This window comes from Monodon monoceros, unplaced genomic scaffold (genome assembly GCF_005190385.1).
Source record: "Monodon monoceros isolate NGI ecotype Baffin Bay Population unplaced genomic scaffold, NGI_Narwhal_1 Super_Scaffold_21, whole genome shotgun sequence".
Classification (NCBI taxonomy): Eukaryota; Metazoa; Chordata; class Mammalia; order Artiodactyla; family Monodontidae; genus Monodon; species Monodon monoceros.
The window spans coordinates 100,706,702-100,721,972 of NW_021703778.1; the positions used below are offsets into that span (position 1 = coordinate 100,706,702).

Genomic DNA, 15,271 nt, shown 5'->3' on the forward strand with positions numbered 1-15,271 from the left:
TCTCATGGAGAAATCTTGTTTTTTAAAAAACTCAGACCTACTGGTGTTTGCCCTCAGTTCGTTCTTTCTTTTTCTTTTCTTTTCTTTTCTTCTTTCTTTCTCTCTTTCTTCCCTGCCACCCGCCCCCCACGCCCTGGTTTCTTTCTGCCATGTGGCACGGCTTGTGGGATCTTATTGCCCCGACCAGGGATTGAACCCATGCTTTTGGCAGTGAAACGAGGAGTCTTAGACACTGGACCACCAGGGAATTCCCTCTTTCTTTCTTTTAAATCGACTCTATTGAAGTATACTGCTGATAAAATAAAATGCACACAATTTAAGTGTACAGTCCCTAGGATTTTGTCCAATGTCTATATCTGTGTATCCACCATCCCAATTGAGATACAGAACATTTCCATCACCCTAGAAAGTTCCCTTGTGCCCCAACACTCAGACAACCATTGATCTGATTTCTACCACCATATATTAGTTTTGTCTATTCTAGAACTTTATATAAATTGTACTTTTCTTTTTAATTTATTTAATTTTTAAAAAATCTTTGGCTGCGTTGGGTCTTCGTTGCTGTGCGCGGACTTTCTCTAGTTGCGGTGAGCGGGGGCTACTCTTGTTGCAGAGCTCAGGCTCTAGGCACGCGGGCTCAGTAGTTGTGGCGCACGGGCTTAGTTGCTCTGCGGCACGTGAAATCTTCCGGACCAGGGCTTGAACCCGTGTCCCTGCATTGGCAGGCGGATTCTTAACCACTGCGCCACCAAGGAAGCCCTAAGTTGTACTTTTCTTTTGGCTTGGCTTAGGTAGTTTTCTTTTCCATACAGAAGCAAAAAAGATTCCTGTAATTTTTTGTATTTATGGTCTCATTTTTTATATTTAAATCTTTGATACATCTGAAATGTATTTTGGTGTGTGGTGTGAAAGGCACAGGTCTAATTTAAGTTTTTTTCCCCAGAGAGCTACCCAGTTGTCTCAACATCATTTATTGCTACATGTATCTTTTTTCTCACTGATTCAAAATGCCACCTTTATCACATGTTAAATTCTCAAGTGTGTTTGTATCTCTTTCTGAACCTTCCCTTCTGTTCCTTTGATTTGTTTGTTCAAGTATCAATACAACACTGTTTTAACTGTGACTATATTATTTTTAAAAATATTATATTTTAGGATTTTCTGCTCTATCTCTTCAATGAGGTAAATTTTTCCAAGGTTCCTGTACTGGTTATCTGTTACTGCATAACAAATTACCCTAACATTTAGCAGCTCGAAAATTTATCTCACAGGTTCTGAGAGTCAGGAATGAGAGAAGTGTAGCTGGGGGTTCTGGCTCAAGGTGTCTGGTGAGGCTGTAGTTAAGCTCCCAGCTGGGGCTGCGGTCATCTCAAAACTCGGGCTGAGACGTTTGCTTCCAAACCATGTGGTTTTTGGCAGCCCTCAGTTCCTTGCCACGTGGGTCTTGCCATATAGGGCTGCTCACAACATGGCAGCCAGGACTAATCCAAGAGGGAAAGAAAGAAACAGCGAGGGCCCAAGACGGAATGCTCAGTTTTATATATCCTAATCTCAGAAGTGACGTACCACGACTTCTGCCAAGCCGGGCATGATGTGGGAGGGAACTATACAAGGTAGTGAACGCCAGCCCACAGGGGTCCCAGAGACCATCTCAGAGGCTGGCAACCACATTTCCAGTTTTGGCTGTCCTCTCTTTCCACATTATTCACTTTCTTGGAATATCTCATCCGTTTTATGAGGCTGCTTCTGCCTATGATCAATAGTTTGCAAATCATTCTTCTGATTACTAACTTGCTCTCCGGAGTGCCAGAACGATTTATCCAATTGCCTGGGTACCTCTGAAAAATCCCACAGGCATCTCTACGTGGCTTATCCTCTGCTCTCCTTGGGTTTGAGGTTGAGTCTCAAACCTCCTTCCATTTGACAAGTAGTGCCCTGCACTGCATTAATTTGATTCCTCTAATAGACTGTAAGTTTATTGAGGGCAGGGATTAGGCCTTCAGTGTTTTGATATTCTTGGTACTTAACACAGTGAAGGTCACCCTCATGACCTAAGCATCTCCAAACGTTCCACCTCCAAATACCATCACATTGGGGATTAGGTTCCAATGTGAAGCAGGTGCTCATCAAATATTTGGACCCAGGTGACAGCTTGGGTAGTGGGCACCTGCAGCTCTGCAGCCATTAGTCCTGTATGGTGCCAGGGGCCCGATATAACAGGGAAGGGTGGGATCACTGGCTTTAGGACTGAGGTCTATGGTCTCTTTTTGGTGCTGACTTTGTACTCAGCTCTGCGTCCCCAGCCAGCTGAGCCTATAGGCTGCCTGTCCTTTCATTCACTCCCTTCCACCCCCCGCCCAGTGTGGGGTCTGGAGCCTGCTTGGACCCACGGGTCTGTCCGCTTCTGTTGTGTGTGAGAGTCTGGGAACAGCTGGACTGGCAGGACTGGGTCATTGGTAAGTGCTCTGTGCAGTATTCTGCAGAATTTCACTCAGACAAGTACTTCCTACACTTTCCCCCTCCTGAGGCTTCCTCACCAGCTGTGTGGGGGAGGCCTTTTCTCACCTCCAACTTTCTTAATTCTAGGACTGTAAAGTCCATGAATCCTTGAGTTTTTCAGATAGAAACAGCAGTGCCTGAAACCCAGCCTGCTGCCTACTCACATTCTCGCACTCAGCTGCAGGCTCCACGGCGGAGGGGCCCCTGACCAGTGCTCAGGACAGCCATGAGCACAGCCAGGTGAGGCTGAGCTGACGCCGCCTAAGGGCAGGGATGCTGTGCCCAGGTTGGTGTTCGTGATGCCGGAACTGCCCACCTTCACTCCTGTTTACTTTTCGTGCTGGTGCTTCTTTCTCCTGGGCTCTGTCTGCAGCTCAGTCTTTTTTTTTTTTTTAGGCTGCACTGGGTCTTAGTTGTGGCCCATGGGATCTTCGTTGCAGCATGCAGGATCTTTAGTTGCAACATGTGGGCTTCTTAGTTGCAGCATATGGATTCTTAGTTGCGGCATGCATGCGGGATCTAGTTCCCCAACCAGGGATCGAAACTGGCCCCCTGCATTGGGAGCTTGGAGTCTTAACCACTGGACCACCAGGGAAGTCCCTGCAGCTCAGTCTTGATTTCTTCTCTGATTGTCATAAAAAAGCTCGTGGGACTATCAGAGCTCTTAGGATCACCTAGCTCAACTTTTCTTACCAAGGTGCCAATGGAGCCAGAGAGGGGAACAGACACCCAAGATCATGCAGCTTCTGTTGACATCTCCCATGTGGCTTGCAGGATCTTAGTTCCTTGACCAGGGATTGAATCCAGATCCTCAGCAGTGAAAGCACGGAGTCCTAACCACTGGACCGCCAGGGAATTCCCTCTCTTTCCTGATTTTCGATGTTTCTAATGACTGTACGTCTCTCCCTAGTCTTTGTTTTCTTTCCTTTACCATTCTCTTATCTCTTTGGACACAAGAGATAAGAGAAGGCCACCTACCTCAACATTGGGACTAGGTTGAGGTGTGTCCATTTGACTTCCCATCTTCCACATTTGGGCATCTGAATTGACCAGCATGGAAAGGGGAATCAGAGTGGGCAATGCCAGGTTCAGAGGCCACTCCAAGCTCCCAGGACCTGCATTCAACTCTGGCCCAGCTGACTGCTTCAAAGTAGAGATGAATGAGGGGAGAGGGTGCCAGAGCCTGGGCCTTTGGAAGCCACTCACTCAGGCCCTGGTCTAGGGGGACTTGAACAGGAAGGGGAACCAAAAGAGACAGATGAGGGCTTCCCGGGTGGCACAGTGGTTAAGAGTCCGCCTGCCGATGCAGGGGACACGGGTTTGTGCCCCGGTCCGGGAAGATCCCACATGCCGCGAAGCGGCTGGGCCCGTGAACAATGGCCGCTGAGCCTGCGCGTCTGGAGCCTGTGCTCCGCAACGGGAGAGGCCACAACAGTGAGAGGCCCGCGTACCGCAAAAAAAAAAAAAAAGAGATAGATGACGCCTGACCAGTCTCTCCGCACTTCACCTGCAATAGCCTGAATCTGCTTTTCCTTACAAGTAGGGCAGCTTTCCGGCAAACCACCTTACAGCAAGAAGTGTTGTAGGACGCCGGCTTGCTGAGAGATGGGAACAGCTTCTCAGAGGTGCTATAACTCCAGCCTTCCAGCAGGGGATGTCCTGTCCCGACAAAATGCAAGTCCTCTTTTTCCTGCTGCCCTCCCAGCCAAGGAGACTGATTCCCCCGACACTTGATGGGGTTAATCTGTGCTCACAGCTAGGGGGAGAGGAGTCCCCTGGGGGTCAGAATAGTGTTTAGAATCTGGTGTCCTGTTTAAGAAAGGTAAAACCATCAGGAGTTGAAATCCCTCATCCCTCTGAATAAAAGCTTGTAAATATGACCTTGCAGAGAAGAGAGAGAGCATGGGAGAGAGAGAGCAAACAGAGTGAAAGCAGCTGGGATAAAAAAGCAAGGAGATGTAGGACCTGCAAAGGGTGTTTTTGGAAATAGGGTACCAGAAGAGACATAAACTGAAAACAAAGGCTGTCCCTCCCAAAGCAGAGCATTTGGTCACCTTCATTATGACACTATGACACTGATACAGATTGATATTTCATCTGAAATTTCTCCACAATTCCTGAGCAGCACCCATTCTCTTATCATGTATAGATACAAACACCTAACTCCAGGGAACTGAGTTATGCAAAGGTTGCTAAGGAACGAGGGGAGATGCAGTAGGTACGGCAGGGGTTGCTTAGTAACCAGAGTCCCTTTATGATGGAGTGGCCAGAGCAGGTCTGGAACTGATGAAGATCTGTGGACAGAGTCAGCTCACACCAGAGCCTCCTGAAAGGGCATGTCCGTTGGCCCCTGGGCCCAGAGTGGCCAGAGCCTGCCTCTCTTCAGCTCCCTGGCACTGCCTTGCCCAAAAAGTACACCCCAAGTCCTTGAGTATCCTCAACAGTCCTTTGCTCCAACCATGCCTTCCCCACTTCCCTTGGCAGGAAGCTAATCAGGTTGCTAGATTCAAGAAGGGGCAGGGCTCTCCAGAAAGCAAACGGGAATCTCACCACAGGGGAGGCAGGAGCCTCTGGGCTCACACTGACCCGGAGCTGGGAAATTTGGGGTTGGGTGGAAAGAGGGTCCCCTAGGCATGCATCCCTGATGTATTTGCAGTTCACAGGGAAATGTCTTCCTCTCCGAGTCTCCCATACCAGTCTTCATCCTGCGCATAGCTAGGGTGGCACACCTCTTCCCTTCCCAAGGGTGAGCTGGGTGCGTGGGTCTCCACACAGCAGCCTGGCTTGGGGCTCCTTTGGCTGCCTGGGTTCCTCACAGCTGCCCTTCAGAGAGCTTCACTTCAGCACAGCCTGGAGGCGTCATCATGCAGGCATTTGGAACCAGTCAGCTTTTGCAACCAGGAGTCCTCCATTCTCTGTTCCCCAGGCACAGAGGTGACCCTGCTCTCTCCCAAACACAGTGGACACTCACACCCCTCTGCTTCTCCTCTCAGTCTGTGCCCTGGACCAGAGCACAGACCACCTATCCTGCTGCTTCCCCCGTCAGACCTCCCTTCACCTTCCAGGTCCTGTTTATCTGCAGCCTCCCTAGTGATGATTCTCCCAGCCTGAGCAGAATGAGCTGTGCACCCCTGGACTCAGGGCCGGCAAGGCTCTGGGGCCCCAGAGAGGGAGCAAGTGGCACTGCCCTCAAGGAGTCCACTGAGCCTCTGCTTCCTCCACCCTCTGGCAGCATGCTCCCAGGAAAACCTTTGTGGGTTGAGCGTTTATACACAAAAGCTTGTTGTTTCAAACAAAGCCCTTTGCACAGAACATGTCTGAGAAAGTGTTTGAGACACTGGGAAATTTGCCTCCAAGAAGAGAACTGGTAGACTTAGGTTTTGAACTAGTTTTGAACCACTTGAATTTAAAAATTTACCATGAGCAGATAATCTTTACTTTTTAAACATTTTGATTGTGAAATATAACAAATACATAAAAAGTATATATGTATGTATATACATATACATACGCAAGACACACATATGTTTTTTTTTCTTGTGGAGGTATATTCTTTTTAAAAATTTTAATTTATTTTTTAATTAAAACCTTTTTTTTTTTTTTTTTTTAGTACGCGGGCCTCTCACTGTTGTGGCCTCTCCCGTTGCGGAGCACAGGCTCCGGATGCGCAGGCTCAGCGGCCATGGCTCACGGGCTCACGGGCCCAGCCGCTCCGCGGCATGTGGGATCTTCCCGGATCGGGGCACGAATCCGTGTCCCCTGCATCGGCAGGCGGACTCTCAACCACTGTGCCACCAGGGAAGCCCGCAATTAAAACCTTTTTTATTGAAGTATAGCAGATTTGCAATGTTTCAGGTGTACAGCAAAGTGATTCAGTTATATATATATCTATATGTGTATGCACATATAGATGTATATGTATTCTTTTTCAGATTCTTTTCCATTACAGGTTTTTCTTTTTTGGGGCTACGCTGTGAGGCATGCAGAACAATGCGGGATCCACATGAGGGATTCCCCGACCAGGGATCGAACCCACGCCCCCTGCAGTGGAAGTGCAGAGTCTTAACCACTGGACCACCAGGGGGGTCCCCATTATAGGTTATTACAATACATTGAATATAGCTCCCTATGCTATACAGTAGGTCCTTGTTGCTGATCTATGTTATATATAGTAGTGTATGTCTGTTAATCCCCAATTCCTAATTTAGCCCTGCCCCAAGACACACATATCTTAGTGGACACCATGTAGTCATACAATGGAACACAGACAGCATCCCAGAAACCCCTCGGTTTGCCACTCCCCAGTCGTCCCCCCTCTTTTACCCTACTCTTTTATCCACTCTCCTGACTTTTGTGATAATTACTGCCTTGCTTTTCTCTGCAGTTTTAACACCTGTTTGCATTCTTAAACAACATAGAGGGGTTTTGCCTGCTTTTGAAACTTGTGTATGTGGAATCACATAATAAAGGATTATTTTGTGCCTGGCTCTTTTCCCTCAATGATATCATTTTTTAGATTCATTTATGTTGTTCAGTGTAGCTTCAGTTCACTAATTTTCATTGCTGCATAGTATTCCATTATATAAGTGCAACCCAATTTGTCTATCTATTCTACCATTAATGGACATTTGGGCTTGGTTCCAGTTTGAGGCTATTTCAAAGCATGTTGCTGTGAACGCTCGTGTGCAGGCTCATGGTGCACATGTGACAGCACTCCTGGGTTGTGAAAGTGCAGAGTCAGAGGGCTGTTTGTTCAACTTCCCCGGGCAGTGCCAAACCATTTTCCAAAGTGGTTGTGCTTATACTCCCTCCAGGTTTGACTGAGACTTTCGTTGATTTCTACTTTTTCAACTATAAGCAGCTCATTAAAATTGATAATTGGTGTAATTATTAGTTTGGTATCTGGCATTCTCACTCTACTGGGAAGCTCCATAGGTGGAGGTTGGGGGCCACGGTTCACCAGGGGTCCCGGCATCTACTGCCCAGGGCTCGGTGCTTGCTTATGGAATGAATGGGAAAATAATCATGTCTACTTAATTCTGGATCTCACATTCTAATTTGCCCCTTTTATAAATAGAGAATTTTCAGGCAAGTTTCCCTGACCTGAGGCTCACCTGTTTGAAATTCACCCTGACTGGCCCGACTCTTTCCCACTCTCTGCCACTGGTCTTGTCTGTCCGGAGGAGCTGGGGGTAGATCATCATCATTCTTGCTGATGGCATCAGTGATAAATGAAGTTGATTCTTTCCCCCAGGGCCGAGTTCAGTGGGAAGTAGACCAGTCACCGGCCACCATGCAGGGCCTGGGTCCCCCGGGGCCTCTTCCGTCCCTGTGCCGGGCTCTCTGTGCAGCTGAGCAGCACTGGGATAGAACAAAATGGCATTCTGGCCAATCAGGTAGCCGGGGTCACAGGGTCCACTGATGGGTGAGTATCCTATTGCCCTGTGGGTCTTGACCCCTCACAGGGACACTACTTGCTCAAAAGGACCTCAGGGCTATAGAGCAGGACACAGCTTTGTTGATTTCCAGGGCTGGGGGGGAAGGAGAATAGTAGCGAGGAGCTGAGGCTTTGTTCCATTCATCTCCACCGCAGGATCGGCTTCGCCATGGCTCAGCGTCTGGCCCAGCAGAACGTGGGCCTGGCGGTGGCAGCGCTGCAGGAGGAGGGGCTGAGCACTGTGGGCACCATGTGCCACAGGGGAAGGCAGAGACCAGGAGCAGCTGGTGGACACAGTAAGGGGCCCCGGGGGTGGAAGGACACAGGGAGGAAAGTGTGCAGAACACCCTGCCTGCTCAGCCCTGGGAGGGGTAGGGGCCAGGAGGGGGGCTTGGAGGCCCTGGAAGGCGGTCTGAGACCACAGCTGCTCGCAGTCTAACCGGGCGGACCTCACTGCTCACGCCGGCTCTCTGGAAAGGGGTCTGTTCATGGGAGGACCTCACTCCTACCCATCCTGGGAGATCCGTGGTTGAGGAGGGATCTAAAGGGATTTCTCCATCCCCAGTCCCCAGAGGGGTTTCCTCCCCTGAGGCACTCAGCCCCGGAGAGCCTACCCCTGGGCCTGTCCATGGCACTAACCTTCACTGAGAGTTTGGTTCTCACAGGAGCCTTGTGACCATTCCTGCTGGAGACGGTATCTAATTAGCAAGCTTTTTAAATAAATTTATTTATTTATTTGTTTTTGGTTGTGTTGGGTCTTCATTGCTGCATGCGGGCTTGCTCTAGCTGCAGCGAGCGGGGGCCACTCTTTGTTGCACTGTGCAGGCTTCTCGTTGCAGAGCATGGGCTCTAGGCATGCGGGCTTCAGTAGTTGTGGCGCGCGGGCTCAGTAGTTGTGGCATGTGGGCTCTAGTAGGATGCAGGCTCAGTAGTTGTGGTGCATGGGCTTAGTTGCTCTGTGGCATGTGGGATCTTCCTGCACCAGGGCTCAAACCCGTGTCCCCTGAATTGGTAGATGGATTCTTAACCACTGAGCCACCAGGGAAGTGCCTAATTAGCAAGCTTTGCCTCAATGTCCCATGCACAGGGTTGCTCAGGGAGGACGAGGCCTCCTCAGGCCATCTCCAGGCTCACCCAGCCCTTCATGTCTCCCCATCCCCCCAGGCCCTGGAGCACTGTGGGGACGTCGACTCCCTGGTGTGCAGCTCAGCAGTCAGCCCCCGCAGTGGGGAGCACCCTGGGCGCCAGTGAGCAGGTGGGGGACAAGGTGAGAGGCTGCCCCTGGGAGTTGGCTGAGGGGTCTGAAGTGCTCCCCCACCAAGACCCTCCTCTCCCCTCCTGACGTTACTGTAAAAGCAGGCGCTGACCACGTGCCCCCTGGAATGTGCTGTGATGCTCCTTTCTGGCCTGTGTGCTTCTAAAGCTGGTTCCTACACTCTTTCTGCTCTCTTTTCTCTTCCCGTCCCTTTCGCATGTATTCATTCGGCAAATATTTATCGAGGACTTGCTATGTGCCAGGCCCTGTTCCAAGCTCTGGGGGTAGAGCTGTGTGATTAAGTCTCTGCTTGTGGTAAGAGTCAAGCATAGTAAGGTGTCTGCTCTCTGCCAACAGTTTATGTTTTTCACATCCTTTGGTGGGGACGTACATTGGTGGTCATGCTCCTCTTTGGTGACCGTACCTGCCACTGAGATTCTCCACCTTTCCTAGACGAGGGCTTCTCACTGTCCCTCAGATGAATCTGCTGCACCTGTCAAACCTGGACCCTCCCACCAGCTTTCCATGGGCTTGGGTGTTCCAACCCACTGCAGTCCACTTAGCCATCCTGCCACCTGGTCCACCAGGATCTGGGACAGACCTCGTAAAATGCCTTGAGGTTCATCTCTGGTTTTGTTATTCTCCTACGACTTCGGTTCTGTTCACCCCTGTGTTTTCTCCCCTAGCCCCTCTGACAGACCACATGGACTGTGATGGGGTCGTGTTCTTCCTGTCATTGTTAGCATCCCCCGCTGCCCCAAGCACAGCCCAAAGCTGTCCTTCTGCCTCCCCAGCTCTCTGGGTTCTGCTGACATCCTTCTTGGGCTGGTCCCTCCTGTGTATCTGCCCTTGGCCGGATGCCCTTCCCTCTACCCTCAGAAATGGCCTGAAATCCTAGCTCCCTGTGGCCTCCCCAGGCTCTTCAGCTTCCTTAATGTCTCCTAAGCCTCATTTGTGAATCTGTAGCTGGGATTTCATTGCTGACAGTCTCCTAACTCTCCTGAGTCATTTTCCCTTTTAGCGTCTCAGTTCATGGGATCATGACTCTTCTTGGAACTGTTTGAAATCTTCCCTCCTGAAGCTGGGCGCACTAGATGACAGCCCGTCTTACCTTCTCTGCTGCTTGCCTATTCTCCAAGGAAGAATTGTTGCTATTCTACAAGCGCTTCTGCACAGCTGGACAGAAATCTTCCCCCCATCACATTTGCCACCACCTCAGAGGGGAAATGCTCACAAAATGAGTTTCTCTGTTTTCACCCAAATGCAATTTTCAGCCGGTGCCCGATGAGGAGACTTTCTTCTCGCTCATCTTATCCATGGGCCATTTTGAACACTTCCTTCAGGCAGAGCCCATTCTCTCCAGCTGGCTGGGAAATTTTGAATCTATCACCCCATCCACCTCTCCTCCATCCCATCCCCAAGGACTCTCCAGACTCTCTGCACCCTCCTCAGACTCACAGAGCTCCGCAGAGATGCACAGGGCAAGGTATGCAGAAAGGACGCAGAGCTTCCATGCCTTCTCCAGGCACTGCTCTCCCCCAATCTCCATGTGTTCACCAGCCCAGAAGCTCTCTGAACCCTGCCCTTTGGGTTTTGATGAAGGCTTCAGTACATAGGCATGATTGATTAAATCATTGACCACTGGTAATTTTTTTTTTTTTTTTTTTGCGGTACGCGGGCCTCTCACGGTTGTGGCCTCTCCCGTTGCGGAGCACAGGCTCCGGACGCGCAGGCTCAGCAGCCATGGCTCACGGGCCCAGCCGCTCCGCGACATGTGGGATCCTCCCGGACCGGGGCACAAACCCGTGTCCCCTGCATCGGCAGGCGGATTCTCAACCACTGCGCCACCAGGAAAGCCCTGACCACTGGTAATTTTTAAAAATTAATTTTTATTGGTGTATAGTTGCTTTACAATGTTGTGTTAGTTACCATTGTCTATTTATTCAACTTTCAATCCCTCTCCCCTCCCCAGAGGTCAGTGGGATGGGGCTGAAATTTCCAACCCTCTAATCACATAGTTGGTTCCCCTAGCAGCCAGCCCCCATCCTTAGGTATTTTCCAAAAGTTAACTATTAACAAACTCAGGTGTAGTTGAAAGGGATTTGTTATGAATATCAAGACACGTTTACCACTTCTATCACCTAGGAAATTCAATGAGGTTTCCCTGGGGTTGGGACTGGTCCAGGCCACACGTTCAGGGCAGGGTGCCACCTGAAGCAGCCTGATTGAGGGCTCTGAAGTGGGGAATCAGAATTTACCAGTAAACCAAGAGCATAAGACTCTGGGGCCGAAAGTTTCAGTCAGTGCAGAGCAGGTTTTACGGGCCTGGAAGAGTTGGGGCCATGGGGGGTGGGCAGTGAGGTGTGCCGAGGAGATGCAGACAGGCAGGGCAGGACAGACTGCTTCAGTGGGAAAGCCAGGCCCAGAGAGGTGACTTGCTGGGGTGTCCCACAGCCTTTTAATAGCCAAGGCCATGGGCAGAACCTTGCCATTGGATCTCCAGCTCCAGCCCCAAGACCTTCTCCCACACTCCACAGGGGCTGAGTGCAAAGACAGTGAGGGAAGTTGCTAGGCAGGCCAGGCCAGTGCCCCAGAGGCCTGCAGGGAGACACTGAGGGTGGTGCAGAGGGACCCCAAGGAGAGAGAGGCCGCAGAGGGGGGCGGGGAACAGCAGGCTGATAGCAGGGTCAGGGCTGCTGACCCCTCACCCTCCTGCAGTGAGCGACAGAAGGTGCTGACTTCCTGGGTAGGAGTGGGGAGGGGTGTCACCAAGAAAAAAAAAGCCCTATTTCTGTACCCTGAGCAGGAGGCAGGGATTTGAGGCCTGGAGAGAAGAGAACTTTGCTTCCAACAAGGCAACGCTCAGAGAGGGGATTTGTGTGTGTGCGGTGCCTGTGTGTGTGTGTCTATGGTGGGGAGACCTCAGGGATGGGAAGGGCTGGGGGAGAGTACAGGAGAAAGGGTAAGGGGGCGGGGGGGGGGGGTTGCACTCGATTTATGGCCCTTGCCCCTTCTTCTGTTGAGAAGCGTCTGGAAAAGCCCGCCCTGGGCTCAAGTTGTCCAGAGCCCTGTCAGGTGAGGGCGTGTCCTGAATGCGGTTGGGGGGGGAGGGGGGAGGCTGAGGGGGAGAGGAAAGGGGAGGAGGAGGGCATAGGGAGAATGAGGAGTGGGGCAAAGAGAAGGGCAGGCCCTCGTGTCCACCACTCACACTGCCCTCACCTTGCAGCCTCACAAGAGGACAGGGGCTCCAAGGAAGGCAGCTGCCCGGGTTGGGTGAGGACACGGACTGGACTTTTTGGGTCTCCCCATCCCTTTCCCCCACAGTCCTCCTCAGGCCAAGTTTCCAGCCAGAGGCTGTGGATTGTGGATAATCAGACACAAGTGCTTCCTTGGAATAAATAACCTCAGTATTTCTTTGGTTCCTGACAGACCTTGGGGAGGTACTGGGATGCTTTCACCTGGGCTAATAAGTGAAAAACAAAACACCGAGTTTGGCACATGAGAGAGTTCCTGCTGTTTTGCGGGTATTTGTGTGCTGGAAGGCCCCGGGGTGCGGGGCACAGGGGCTAATTCGCTTGTAGCTCCCACAGGAATGGGAGTGGGTTCCTTAGGATGGGTCAGGCTCTGGCTCTGGGCGCTTGGCGTATCCAACTCTACCTGGGAACATTTTGTCTGTATTTATACATTTCAAGTTAACCTCTTCATCTCTGATCTCTTAAGAAAGCTCTGGAAAGAGCTATTAGGGCAAGGGGGAATTCTAGGGCATCCTGGGATGGCCACAGGTGAGGATTATGATAAATGGGGGTGACGGCATTCCAGCCTGAGGGTTCTCTGTCTTGTGACCCTTGAGGGTACCCAGTCTTGTTTGGATGTTGGGCCGCCTGGGAATAAAAAGTGGCACAAGAGCAAGACCCTGGCTGTTTTTCTCTTGTTTTTATCCCAGAACACTGTGGTGGTGGGTCCCTTGTCCCACCACAATGCAGCCCTCACCCCTGTGCTGACATCCCTGGCTGCCTCTGCCCGGGTCCCAGTTGTGGGGCTGGGCTCACGGGCAGGAGGGCAGCTGGAGGGGCAGTGTCCGGGCAGAGGCTCCTGGTGCTGCACTGGAGCAGAAGGGGCGGTCCCTGGCTGGCCTGAGGCGGTGTCCCTGGGCTGAAGAGTCAAACACATGAGTTTCCATGGAGGCTGGGTTCTGTGGGGTGAGGTGAGGGCAAAAATAGACGAATGCCTGAGGCTATGCTTGGCCAATGCTGAATTCACCAGTGAAGATCCTCGGCCAGGTTTTACCAAGAAGTTGAATAATCCTTTCATCTAAAGCGAATGGTCCTTTTGGCCAAGTAAGCAGTGGGGCAAACATTAGTTGATTAACAGAATAAATGAAAGATTGAGAATAGGATGGGAATGGAGGACAGAAGTGATCAGGGGAAAGGTTCAGAGCTGAGGCTACAGGCCACAGCGTGCCCTGGGGCTTCCTGACATGTGGGGATGGGACACCATGCGGAGGCAGTAGAGGGACTGAAGAAGCCATGCTGGGCTGGGCTGTTGTGTGTGCCCTTGGTGCCTGGACTCAAGTTTAGAGTTTCCGTTGCCTTAGCCATTGAAGGCCAAAAGATGCTGTCCCCTCTGCAGGATGGGTCCCTGTGAATCCCAGTGGGTAAAATGTCTCCCTTTGCTGATCATTTTATCATAAATCTTTGATGTTTTCCGATTGCAACCTGCTCCAGAGAGGTTTTGTCTACATACGTGCAGCTTGTAAAAGGCAAGGCTGAGATTTGAATCCCCATCTGTCTCTCAATCACCCTCCATGACAAAGTGATGGCCAGGCTCTGTCAGCCCAGTTCTCTCTGCAGGTCTGTCTTAGTTTGGTTTCTCTCGAAAGCAGAGACAAGGGCTTTTGGACAGGAGATGGGAGGAAGCAGGAGTGAGGGAGGGAGTGATGAGTGATCAAGGAAGCAAGGAAAGCCCATACAAAGACTTCCCTGGTGGCGCAGTGGATAAGACTCCATGCTCCCAATGCAGGGGGCCCGGGTTCGATCCCTGGTCAGGGAACTAGATCCCCCATGCATGCTGCAACTAAGGAGCCCACCTGCTGCAGCTAAGACCTGGCACAACCAAAAAAAAAAAAAAAAAGTCCGTACAGGGGTGTGCAGGGAGGGTGGCACTTCTTGCCACAGACTCTGTTCCCCAACTTCCAACAGCCCAAGGAGAATATGGAATGCCTCTCAGATGGGAAGTGTCCACCCTAAGGCTGGTAGCAGAGCGTTTAATAGAGTGCTTCATCTCCCATCCATCGAGAGCGGCCCCTGGGTTTATCACACCCTCATACTTCCAGTCAAAGAGAAAGATGCTTTCTGCAGTGTAGCAAGGCTCACAGGTACAATCCACCCGTCCACGTCAGAAATCAGGCTGAAGGCGAGAGGGGTGAGTCAGGGCACCTAAAGTGTCCACCACATGTTTCCAGGAAGTAACCATCCAGGGTCTCAGATATGTTTCAAGGACAAAACACTCAACCATTGCTCCAGTGAGGCCCCAGGAAGAAACACAATCTCTCCTCTTCCGCAAATAACAATTAGTCCACTTCCCCCAAGTGATAGCCTTCAGAAATTTTCACTGGAGGCTTTCAAGCCGCCAGATCTCGGATCTATGGTTAATAGTTTGAGCAGTCCACGTGGCTGTCCCGTGGGGTTCCCAGAAGAAAGCAGAGGATTGAAATGAGGAGAAGGCAGGAAAGGAAGATCTGAGAGGAAACTCAGAATAAACTCATTACACACTAATAGAGCTGGGCTGGGGTCTTTCAACAAGCGAATGTTCTACTTGTCAAAAAATAGAATCATTTAGGGCTTCCCTGGTGGCGCAGTGGTTGAGAGTCCCCCTGCCGATGCAGGGGACACGGGTTCGTGCCCCGGTCCGGGAAGATCCCACATGCCGCGGAGCGGCTGGGCCCGTGAGCCATGGCTGCTGAGCCTGCGCGTCCGGAGCCTGTGCTCCGCAACGGGAGAGGCCACAACAGTGAGAGGCCCGCGTACCGCAAAAAGAAATAAAAAAAAAGAATCATTTAAATGCAACACTTAATATGGTGA

At 51.1% G+C, this 15,271-nt stretch overlaps 1 protein-coding gene across 1 annotated transcript in view; it reads left to right on the forward strand.

Annotated features, from left to right (window-relative positions):
* The first annotated feature begins 2,725 nt into the window (after positions 1-2,725).
* The window catches only part of DHRS2 (dehydrogenase/reductase 2), a 160,173-nt gene continuing 147,627 nt past the window's right edge, over positions 2,726-15,271 (forward strand). Inside the window, 6 exon segments of the mRNA XM_029237129.1 lie at positions 2,726-2,739; positions 7,799-7,924; positions 8,093-8,194; positions 8,196-8,232; positions 9,101-9,154; positions 9,156-9,235. Coding sequence (XP_029092962.1) covers positions 2,726-2,739; positions 7,799-7,924; positions 8,093-8,194; positions 8,196-8,232; positions 9,101-9,154; positions 9,156-9,235 — 413 coding nt within the window.